The sequence below is a fragment of the Caloenas nicobarica genome, chromosome 4 (assembly GCF_036013445.1).
Source record: "Caloenas nicobarica isolate bCalNic1 chromosome 4, bCalNic1.hap1, whole genome shotgun sequence".
Taxonomy (NCBI): domain Eukaryota; kingdom Metazoa; phylum Chordata; class Aves; order Columbiformes; family Columbidae; genus Caloenas; species Caloenas nicobarica.
In genome coordinates, this window is record NC_088248.1 from 54,398,835 (window position 1) to 54,411,235 (window position 12,401).

Below are 12,401 nucleotides of genomic sequence, written 5' to 3' on the forward strand. Positions count from 1 at the left end.
AGCCCAGCTCTCTGCTTTTTTGGTTTGGTGATGGGTCAGTACACCTTCGTCAGCTGAACCGTGCAAGCTCTGTGCTTCTTTCTGAATTGGCAGCAAAGACAGGATAATGCTGTGGGAGCTCGGGGGGGAAACCTGGAGGAAGGCAGAGGTATTATGGTGTGGGAAAGAGATGTGCTGGGGACGGGTGAAGGGCTGGAAGGTGTGGAGGGATCAGTAAGTGAAACAAGAAGAAGGGAAAAGCTGGGGTTATAGTCGTGGGGCATAAAGAGGACATAGGAGACAAACCCATAGAAAAACATCTTTGTTATCTGATTAATCATGGAGCAACTTAAACTTCAGCCAAATCTTATGCTCTACCTCTCTCCTGTTTTCAGGAGGGTTACACTAATGTGGGTTTACTACCCAAGATCTGAATGCAAAACTGACATAAAAGTGAATTTTGTTACCTTCACTGATCTCTGTGATCTAAGAGAAACACCACTGCTGAACAGGAGAGGAACTCAAATAAACACTTGTCTGTTTCAGTAAAAATTTTAGGGAAAATATCCTTCTGTCTTCCAAGTTACTGTTGCAATCCAAGGCTTGTGTCCAGTGTCCTGCCTGGGACCACGACAATGCAAAGATGCTTCAGAGTCACAACTGGGAGAAAGTGCCTGTTTAAAAGTGAAAGTGATGTTTCAAGGGACACAGCTAGAGTGCCCTATCTATTTAAACTAATTTCAGAAGGTTTTTTAATGTAAGAAATGTATATTGTACATATAAATGAAAAATATCACTTTGGTCTCTCTTTTTCTTACTTCTGGGAACACTTTTATTTAGTTAATAGAGCTAAGCAAGCAGTTAAAGATGTGGCAGTCATGGACTTTGGACTGACCGCTGACCCCAGGAGGGAAAAGCCCCCACTCCCTTTACATGTGTGTACTCCGGTCCATTTTTCAGATGACAGAACTTTGATCAACTTGAAATATATCGTGTACTTGGAAATCACATGCTTTTTTTTTTGGTTTATGAGTTCATGTTCACATCTTTCCATATTTCTCTCTGTCAATCTCATTGTTCTTGTTGAAAACCCTTGCCGGTTTTCAAGCCAAACTGGTGAAAAGTTTTGGTCCTCTTGAATGGAAGTTTTAATTAAGAATGCTATTCATTAAAACATTTTTTTTTAAAATCATCCTGACAAAACAATAGAGACACTGTGCTTGAATAGGTGGCCCCTGAAGTAAATTGTCGTCTTGATTTTTAACAGAAATCATTGCAACCACATTTTTCTGCTGGCAATGTAGTGCTTCAAGACTGATTGGAAGAGGGATGTTTTAGAGAGGAATCTGAAAAAGTGCTCTAGTCACTGACATATCAGATGGAGCACATACAGCAGAAATCTATTATGAAGCTAGAATTGATGACTGCAGATAGAGATTTTAAAATCGCCTAAAGATTTATTTTAGCTAGAAGGTAATGGAAGTGAAATTGGGAGTAGGACCATCCCATAAGTTTTCATTATTAAAAACCAAACCAAAACACAGAAAACCCAGGCACTCTGGGTAAAATCCTTACCCTGCAGAAACTTTGTCGCTGACGTTTAAGGTGGGATTTCATGCCCTCTGCTCTCCTCCAAAAGAAATTCCCTGTAAATTTCTAACTTCCACAGTTCTGTAAAATCTAAGAAGAAAAAAACCACAACTGATGTGTTGCTACTTTCCCATGCATTATATTCCTATACATTGCAAAATCACTTACATGAAAAAGATACATTGTTGCTCTTGACCTGTATACCACAGTATATAACGTTTCCCTGAAAGAATGCTGGGATTGAGCCTGTCTTTCCTTTATTAATTTTCCCTGTATGGCTCTTCCAGTGACAGCTGCCTTCATCTTGGGCCACCAGATCTCTGCACCTCGTCAGCAGTCAGAGACAGTGAGGTCTATGTTCAAGCTTCCAGTCTGTCTAAATAATTTCTTCTTGCCCTATGCAGTGTTTTCGTATCTAAAATAGCTTTTGTATAATTAGCCAACAAAACTTAGTAAAATATATTGCTTCCGGCTGTGGCCAAGCTATCCCTTGAGCACTGCGAGGATAATTTCCTGTGACTTATGTTGCTTATCTGCCCATTCTTCAATCTTCTCCAGCTAATTTGGATGCAGTTTTATTACCTTAATCCCGGTCTGTTTTGCATGATGAACAGGTTTTACCTTCTTGTAATGATTTCTTTCTGGAATAAGCATGTAAGTACAAAATGGGTCCAAAAAGCAGTCTTGTGACAATTGTAACATTTTTCACATAATCAATCTCTTTACTGCTCTGACCTTCAAGTGAATTTCTCGCCCTTTTTCTTTGTGATGACTCTGTTTTCTGTTTGGTTTCCTTCGTTATCCTGGTCTGCCTAGTGCCATCCTGGCTTCTCTGGGGTTTTTTTCCCATGTTTCTTTTTCTGCATGCCATAAGCTGTTTCTGCTTCTCTAGGAGCAGCCAATATATCCAGCCTGTATACCCAGCCTTGCATCTCTGCCACAACTGTAATTTTCCCATCAGGCAAAATGTTCTTGTGTTGGCATCACATATACCAGCCTGCGTCCCCTTCCCCTCCCACACTCCTGTCGGCGCTTGCGCTGCCAGCTCTGTGTCACAGGTCCCCTTTGAGTCCCAGGTAGGAGATTTGGGGATGGGAGAGATGGTTGACAGTTCCTGCCCCTTGCTGCATGGCCTGGAAGCTCTAGAAGCAGGTCCTCCCAGGGTGACATGAACGTATGTCTTACCTAGACACAAAATTAGATGTCATTAAGACTTGAGCCATAGTAACCGAGTGAGAAGAGGGTTTCTATGTCACTGAGGTGAAGAAAAAAGGTCATTTTTGAAACATTTGTCAGTAGGAAGTCAGACCCTTTCCATTCTTTCTGTTCATTTATAGATTCTGGCACAATAGAGAGGAAACAAATTACTCTATATTTAGCTGATAGCTTCTACCTCCTTCTTCTTCTTCTTATCAGCAGGAGCTTGTCTTACCTCTTGACAATATGTCCAGGATCATTTCCGTGGGATCCCCTGATCTGCAGAGTAGCTGTACAGCCTTTGAGAAGAGGGCTAGTAGATGTGGTAAGAAAAGGCAGCAGGCCTTTTGCAAATGCTAGCCATAGGAGGAAGATTAGCATTTGTGAATTAGCATCAGAAGGAAAATTGCCTCCAAATTTGTTTCCTCTAAGGGAAAAAAGCACTCTCCTTGTTCCTACATGCCGGAATAATTAGGGAAAAATCCTGGCTCCAGGATTCTGCAGTCACTGGCAGAATTCACATTCATGTCTTAACACTAGGCTTTCCCCTTTAATTCGTCATACTTCAAAGAGTATCCTATAAATCCTTTGACGTGTACAAATTGCTGTGTGTTCCCATGACCCATTGGTTAAAGTTTATGGAAACAAAGCACATTGTTTGCTGGAAGAAACTCTTCCTTAAAGGTAGAGGTTTTGATGTAAGTTTTTACTATTAAGACAGTCCTTGACTTCTCATATATTTAGAAGAATTTACTGAAGAAAGAATAAACACATAATTTGTTGAGTAACTCAGTAGCTTGGGGTTGAATGAGTCAAACAGTTGCATTTAAGAGACTTCAAAGCTTTTGATTGGGATTGTTTCAACCTATAGTAGTAGAAAGATACTATCTTAGATCTTTTTCACACCAGAAGTGAATGAACTTGTTTTCAATTTCTCTTGGAATTAACTGAACCTTTGAGTTAATTAAGGGGATTCAAGTCTGAACAGCGTAGGCATAACACCTTGATTCCAGTCGGTTTGAGTGAGGGACATACTGTGTAACTGTGCTTTATCTGGAATTGCAGGGCAAAGACATGTACCTGATATTGGAGAATGACATGCTGAACCTGATTGACCCCATGGACCGCACAGTTCTTCATTCGCAGCCCATTGTGAGCATCAGAGTCTGGGGAGTGGGTCGTGACAACGGCCGGTGAGTCTTTGCTCTCCTTACCCCTCTCAACTTGGTGCTGTTTCTGTTTGCTGATACAGAGTACACACACACCCGGAGCACGTTAGGTATCGAACCTTTTTGTGTGATTGAGTAATCACGTCCCAGGGGCTATGAGAGGATGGGCAAATTCTTCTTTTTCTTGCTGGTGTTACTTTAAAAAAATCTCTGCTTTTCATAGTTTGTCACTTATATGCTGCTTTTGATACACCTGTATTGAGCAAACCTTTCAGATTAATTCAGCCAGGTGTATAAAACTGCACACACAACATTATTTTGGTTCAGATATACAGAATACTTTTTAATGCAAAACCGTCTTTCAAGTATGTCCTGTAGTATGTTCCTTCTGGCTATGTGAAAGCATGTCTTTCTGCTGGTCCAAGTTATATGCACGGCACATACACCGACTTGGATGCGTCTTCACTTTCTGGAGTTGTTTAATTTGATTCAGAAAAAATAAATGGAGGGAAAAACTATTATTTTAAGCCATCACTATTACTTAAAGATCTTGATGCAAGAAAATTCCAAAGGGCATTGCAGAAAACTGGGCTCGTCCCTGAAACCTGACTGCCTGCCAGCCAGGAGCGCCCTGGGGCCAGTCGTTCCTTAGTTCCTTCCTGCTCCGTGTCTCTTGGTAGCATCCTTCATGTCCGTGTAACAGTGCTGTGGGGACAGGGTTGTGAAGGTGACTGATTTAGAGTGGGACAGCAAGCTGTCTTCCTGTCCCGTTGAGCTTTTGGATCTGTCAGAAACATTTTGCTTCACATTGACTAATTCCAGGATCTTGGGGCAGTACCCATCTGGAATCATGGGTAGTAAGGATTGAATCACGCTAACAAACTGCTGCTCTTTGTCTCTGTGTTGGATTATTGAGATATTTGCAGTCGTACATTTGTGGAACTCTTTGTCTCAGACTTTTGGTGGGAAATGTCGTTTTGGACCTGAAAAATCATTACCAGTGAAAGATTTTGTGAAAGTTCTTTAATTCCTCCTCTAAAAAAAAAAAAAAAAGTTTCTGATTATCTCTGGCTAAATTTCCAAAAGGAAAGTTCATAAGCATTTCTGTGACCCAATTCCATCTTTCTAAATTTTTTTTTTTTTTTTTTTTTTTACTATTTTTCACTTCCATGGGTGTGGATATTTGGGAGATCTAAAAGGGCAAATCCAGTTTGAAATGGTGGGAAGTAAAAAGGTTTTAACTTCTTATGAATAAACCATTACAGTCCTTTGTTTGCCTCAGAAAATGAGTGCATTGCACATTTCCCTTCAAGTCAGATTTTGTAGTAGCTTGCTTTGGTCGGGAAATAGAGCATCTTTAGAGGCATCTGATTGTGATGCAACTTTACTGAATAAAGGAAGCCAGCTTTGCTTTTCATTAATTTTTTAAAGCACTTACAGTTATTTTTTTTTCAAATATTTACCTATTTTTTGGAAAACAATCCTGTTATATCATTTATAAAATAAGATAATTAGTCACATTTCTCCAGGCTGGATACCTACTTCTCCTAAAGACAGAGCTGGTCATAGAAACGTGAATGTTGAAAGGGGATATTTAAGAGAAATGTGCATTTTTGCTATCATATAGCACCAGGAATGTCATAAGCTTTTGGTGAAATGTATCCGGGGGTGGGAGGCAATAGCAAAGTCTCCTAGAATAATATAAGCCCCTTCAGTAGGACAGGAGATGGTGGGAAAGGTTGTGCGTGCACAGGTTGTTCTGACTGCTCCAACCTATGGATCTGCCATGGTATCGTACAACATTTACCAAAAGCTGGGTACAAGGCAGAGGAAATAGTGTCTTTGATCCCCTTCCTGCCCAGTGTCGTGCTCTATCAGGGGAACAAAGCTTAATTCCAGTTCTGTTGAGACTTCTGCAGAAACTCATGTCTCTATTGAGAAAAAAAAATTATTTATGGAGTATGTCAGTGAAGTACATGTCAAAGTTTCAAAACAAAACAAACTCAGTGTTCTCCCTCTTGATCATAAAAGGCAGAAGCTTCTTCTACTGTTTTCCTGAAATTAGTAACGTCTTCTGGTCCAAGAGCCTATATAATAAAATATACTGGATTTGTTGTGAAAGGCAGATTTAAATTTTAAAAAATTGTAGAAATGTATATTTTTGTCAATTTGAGCTATTTTAACCCCATAACGGTCTGCAAGCCCTCCTTTTTAGCTCTGTTTTGTTTGTAGTAATATATTTGGGTAGATTTTGCTTTGGAAGATGAAAAGGTTTTCTAATGACACCTGACCAGATGATTTTTTAAGCTATGCCATAATGAAAGATTGATGAAATACAGAGATCTGCTGATGAAAGTTTAATCTGAGGATGTGTCTGGTAACTCCCCTCAGGCAGAAACATCTTCTGGGAGGCTATAATCACTCTCTCCATACGGTACACTATTATCCTGACCTCTGAAGTTTCTTTCTGTAACAGTTATGCGATAAGCAAAGGCTTCGTTGTTTTGTGGACTTCTTTTGAAAGGCAGCATCCCTTGTTTTCAATTAATCCACCAGTAAAATGCATTTGACCTTAAAGGCTGGAGTGCCTTCATAAAATTGTGAACAAAAGCAGGTTCCCACAAATTGGTGGTCATGTATATATGTGTATATGTGTAGACTCTGAGCTCCTATGTTTGATACATATATATGGGCATTAAAGGAAAATAAATGTACTGGATCTGTCCATCCCTTTGGCAGAATTGTTTTTTTAGCTGATACTGTGATTTTTAAGAGTAAAAGCCATTGTATTCTGTAGAGTCTTCCTCTCCTGCTGTACTGAAAACAGAGGCATGACAATTTATGTGGTATTATTTGTAAACAAAAGAAGTCCTCACACTTGCTTAAATAGTTGATTTCAAAATCGGTAAGGTCATTGTCACATGGGGGATTTGTGGTATCGTGGGTGTATCAGCGAATAATTGTCAGTGCTGTGTTTGCTTCTTAGCAAGCCACCCATGACGTGTTTTTTCTTCTGAGTTTCAAAAGCGTGTTGGAAAATATTAGCCTGCTGAAGCTGTAAAAGGGCGGTTTTCACTTGCGAGCTGCTGGACTGTGCGTTAATCATTCCTGGCGTTGGGCTTTGTCTCCCCTCTGACCGCTGGTTGGTGCCCTTTGCTTTCTGAGCAGCGCTAACAAGGAAGAGAGAACAGGTAATGGCCCATCAATTTTGTAGAAGAGTTTCCCTTAGCACATTTCCCCGAATCCTTTATCTTCATTGCTCTTCCACCAATCCAAAGCCTGCCTCTACCGGACTCTAATTGCCTGAAAGATCAGGGTTTCTTCTCTGCTGGTGTCTCCCTACACCAGCAGTGTATTCCAGCTGAAGAACTCAGGGGTTGGCTGGCCAGGAGGGCTGGGGGGGGTTCAGGAGACAGCTGTGATGGGACTCAATGTGGAACTGGTTACTGGATGGCGTGGGCAACTGGTGCATTGGACAGAACACGTAGCACGTGTCTTTGTTCATCCACTGTCTTTGTCACCACGTAGCACAGGTTTCTTTGCTCTGTAGTTGGTGTTTTCCTGGCAGGCTGAAGAGGGAGCATGGTTTTTCATGGTTCTTAAGAGATGGAGAGGCAGATTCTCTGATATTAGGATTTTCTGATTGTATGCTTTCTGACTAGACAGTGTGAAAGCATTGCACTCCCTCCTCTGCCCTAATAATGTCCATTGTGACAGGTGAGGGGGGATGTCCATTGCCCTGCTTGTTTGAACTGCTGCTGTTTTTCTGCTGCCTGGACATCAGGGAATAAAATGAGGCTAGGAATGAAAAACGGGAGAAAGTTGGAGAGGACAACTGGCTTGAAGAAAGTCAGACAATGCATGCATCAAAGATGAGGCTCAAGCAGCCTCCAAAAGGGAGAGCAGACAGCTGAATGGATAGATGCCTCAAGTCAGATGGACATAATCCTGCAAGGCTGGAAGAGAAGAAAGACCTGACAACAAACCAGAAATTACCTGAGCTCTGGTATCTCAGGAGCTGTTAGGGCAAGACCTGAGAAAACTATTGGGATCATGAGAATGAGAATATGGGACAAATCTGTGGAAAATTAAGAAGAAATGGTGTAAAGTGATGGCTCAGATTCCTCAGAATATGGGGAATTAAAAATAGTGTCCTATCTAGCTGTTTCAGCAGCTAAATAAAAATGGCCTGGTTTCAAAGGTGTTCAATACCTGTACTGTTCACTGACTTCATATATTCAGTGTCTTTGGAAATCAAATGTCTAAACACAGATTAAGGAACCTTTCTCTAAACATCCAGAATTGGAAATTTTCACTTGAGCAACAATGCTACAGCGGGTTAAATGTTTTCTGTTTAGTTTTAAGCACGTGTCAAGCTCAGAGGGGTAGCGACATGTCAGGAAAGGGGTGAGTGGGGAGCATGAGAGCTGTGCTGCACGTCAAGAGCCTGTCTCGTGGGGTTACGATCTCTATTTTCCAGCTGTGACTGGGTACTTACAGATATTACCCAGCTTGAGCTCCAGTGCATATCTGTCACATGGACATGAGATTTTAGGAGGGATACCTGGCCTTAATTAGACAATTGAAAGTGAGGAGAAGTACAGACAATACATACAAGCTTAGTGTGTTTGGGATATCCTGTTATATCTGTAATTTATCGTTCCTCTTTTCAGAAAATATTTTGTGTACAAGCAACACAACATCATGCTTCAGTGATGCAATATGGTTTACAGCTGCCTCATTCAGGGAGGTGTTTAAGGTCTTTCTGCGTTGCCTTCCCTTGGAGGTGATGACTGAATGTGCTGAGATTGAGTCTTTCTCCAGTGCCATGAGAGAACCTTATCAAGGTGTACAAGATAATAATAAGCTTTGTCTTCTGCATTAAAGAGACATGGTCAAGAAAAGCAGAAAATAAAATAAATTAAAACTGGTGTGGTGCTTGCACCTGCTCTTCTAAAAAGATAACAGCCTTCAAAGAACATGTAATTCCAGCTGAACTCTTCAAACTCTGAGACACCGTTAATCAATATTTCCTATTCCCCTTGGTCCCTGTAACCTTGGAGTAAGGACAAAACGCACTGTGAGGAATCATGTAAGTAGAGCATAGGTGAGGAATTACAGGGGAGGAAAAGGATTTTACTGGCTTTTCTGACCCATGTTCTTAGCTGGTTTTTTAGAGTAATCTTTTGTTTTCTCATTTTTCCTATGCCAACTGCATGTGAATATCCTTTTCTGTATGTTTTGATAGCATTTTCACCTCTCACGAAAAAATAGTTCAGGTGCTTATTTATATAAAACTTTCCATTTACATCCATAAGGCCTGACATTACTGTTTGCAAGTGCAGTGTGTTCTAAGAGGGAGTAATGAAAAAATACAGCTGTGAAAGGAGAAATCCAGTCAGGCTTACAGAATTAATGTGTTTTCAAGCAAATATAGTTAAGTGGGTGCAAAAAGCTGTATGTGTGCATTCTTTCTTTGATTAATGAAACTGGTGTATTTTAATTTCAGGATTTAACGTGAAAGACGTGATAGACTGAAGATGCATTGAAATAGGCTCATACTAACTTGAAGTACACAGCCACAGTTTTGCACCAGTGAACGGTTTTGTATTTTTCGTGGCTTCAGCTGTGTTGGGCAACATCCCTCCATCTTTTCTGCTAATGGCACTAATGAGATGAAAAATGATTACATATGACAGTGAGGGATTGATTTTTTTTCCATGTTACAGATTAGGCTTGTGAGCAGCTCAGGTGCTTGTTAACGATGAATTCACCTTTTGACAGCAGCAGAGAAAAAAGGATATGCTTAGGGAAATTTTGGCCATGGAGCTGTAGATATTTGGTAACCTTTGAAAAGCTTAAATGCAAAAACAGCAGCTGAGAAGCATAGTACAATAGCAGTAGATTAGCACAAGTGCAGAGAAGTGTCACAAACACAGAAGGATTGTGAGGATTTCTGTGGGAGAGGGGGACAGGAACAGAGCGACCCATGAAGGAGAGCTCAGGGTAGTGCTGAAGCATTTGCTTGCAAAGAAATTGGAAAAATGGCAGGAGGCTTGCCTTCTTACTAGGAAAAACAACCAGACTACCATTTAAAATGTGGCACTTTCTCTGCTAGCGGCTTGAGCGTGGCAAGGAATGCCTAGTCACCTTGAACAGAACCCTGTTTAAGTATTTTATTGTATAATGTTTTTCTTATTCCATATTTGTTTTCAGGAAATGATGGAAAATATTGCATATAATTTGGGAATTATATCTAGTGTTTCTTCTGGGAAGCAGGCTTTTTAAATAGCACTTGGAATTGTTCGACTGTAAAGCTTTCAGTTAAGACAAATGATATGTCTAAACCTGGACTACAGATAACCGCTGCGATGTAGTCAGGCATCTCAATTAATAAAAACTGTGACATATTGACTGAGTCCTTGGCTTAAAGTTTTCATACAAATTTGTGCTAGAAAATCTTGACACATTCCCTGTTTTTCCAGCTATCAAAGGCTTTAGGGTACAACTAGGGTGATGGGAGAACTGAAGTGGCTGTCGCTCAGGTCCCTTGAGAACAGCCTGAGCCACATGTGGAAGTGTCTGCAGTTCACGAGAGCTACTGACTGCCAGTTTGGGGGGGAGATCTAATGCTTTCTTCTATTATTCTTTTCACTGTATGTTAATCAAGCAGATGCTACATCCAGGCTGGATTTCTATATTTAACTGCTGCTTTAACTCAGTGGCACAACAGTGATGCAAGTGATGCAAAAAGCAGCTGCTCTCCCACTCCATAGCTGTGAACAGAAAACCTCTGGCTCTCAGGCTCTCCGCAGCCCTCCTTGTTTTCAATGCCCAGTTAGAAGCTTTGGTCTTAAGTGACCACGGTCAAAGGTGGTTTAAACTTACCTAATTTGATTTACATGCACTTGGGTGCATACACAACCTGTTGCTTCCTCTCAGCAGAGGCTATGCTAACAAAAAATAGCATCCTCCTTCCCAAAGCAGTCGGAGTCGATTGAAGGTGCCAGCTTTTCTTTCACCCCTTTTATCTTCAGCAGTGCTGAAGTTAGACTCTTAGTTACACACCTCTCAGATGACATGTGAACTGTAGGGACCGTGTATAGGGCGAGCCACCTATGGAATAAATTTTCGCAAGAGAATCAGGCTTTGACAGCCTTATGAAGGTTGTTAAATAATATCCAGTCAATAACACTTCTCTTAAAAAAACAAAACAAAAAAAAAAAAAACCACAAAAAACAAACCTGTTTACTGTATTTTTTCATTCTCATCTCAAAACCTTGTCTAGTCTAAGGCCTCTGAAGCAGATGAGAGAAAACCAAATTAGTCCACTAGTGATTTCACTTTGCTAGTCTTATTTATATTGAAGCTGTTCGGTTACTAGTAAGGTGAGCATATAAAAAAACCTTCTGAGGGGAAAAGCCACAGAGGGCATAGACAGCTGAAGAAAAGAGCAGTGTTTTAAGAAAAATTGGAATAAGAACACTTACAAGCACCGTGCTGGCCGAGATGTTCGATACAGTTCTTTGTTACCTTGATTGTAGTATGTTTGTACAAGCAGTAACAGACGTTTCTGTTGTGTGGTGGCTTAATTGAAAACCCCCAATCTTTTGTAAAACATGTTTACTATGCTTATTGTTTTCTATTGTTGGCAAAAATTTAACTTCCTAAAAATTCTTACTATGCCGGGCAAATAATTTATGAAAAAGTAATTCAGAGGAGAAAATTTACTGTGCAGTGGGAAGGGTTTCATTCGATTATCTCTGTTACGTTACTTAATGAAATGTGTGACATTCACAACTTTCTAATATAGCAAATTAAAAAGCAAAAATACAGACAAAACATGGCCTGTCTCTAGCTCTTCTTCTTGTCCAAACAGATTATGCCTGTACTGTACAGGTGGGTTAGAGAGAGGTAGGATGTTTCTATATATGCCTTTACTGTGTAAATATTTATATCCACCTCCATAAACACAGTTTTCATGTTCGCATGAGTGTTATACCACTGAGGGTCTTCAGGAACTTGGTATATGCTATAGTAAAATAAGGTCCAAACTTTGCCCTGTGTCTGTCTCTAAGCAGAGTCACAAGCCTGACTGAACTTCACTGGAATAATATTTTGGAATGTGCCTCTAAAATATAGAAGGATGCTCTGGCTATCAACTTACCACTTCAATTATTTAAATGTCACATCTGCCTCAGGATGCTTTTCCATGTTTGCTACTAGCTGATTGCAATTCGAATATTTATATGTGGTACATCTTTATGTAAATCATAGCATACACTGTCTTATCCATTACATGTATTTAGAAAGCATTTTTACTTCAGGCTTTTAATTCTGGGGATGGTGTGTTGGCTTATTTCCTAACATTGGCTCTGCCAGGGAAAAGGGCTTTTGTCAATGGGATTTAGCACAATTTTCCCTCTGGCAATGGAGGTAGATTGCCTACTGAAGTTTCTTTGATAT

The 12,401-nt window shown here is 40.3% G+C and overlaps 1 protein-coding gene across 17 annotated transcripts in view; it reads left to right on the top strand.

Annotated features, from left to right (window-relative positions):
- Positions 1-12,401, top strand: part of APBB2 (amyloid beta precursor protein binding family B member 2) — a 179,568-nt gene that overhangs the window by 134,289 nt on the left and 32,878 nt on the right. For all 17 annotated transcript variants that reach the window (XR_010606085.1, XM_065633108.1, XM_065633110.1 and 14 more), the window contains one exon: positions 3,832-3,959. Coding sequence is in view for 16 of the 17 variants with exons in the window: in XM_065633108.1 (XP_065489180.1) it covers positions 3,832-3,959 (128 nt within the window). In the remaining variant the exon portion in view is untranslated. The remainder of the gene's footprint in view (positions 1-3,831; positions 3,960-12,401) is intronic.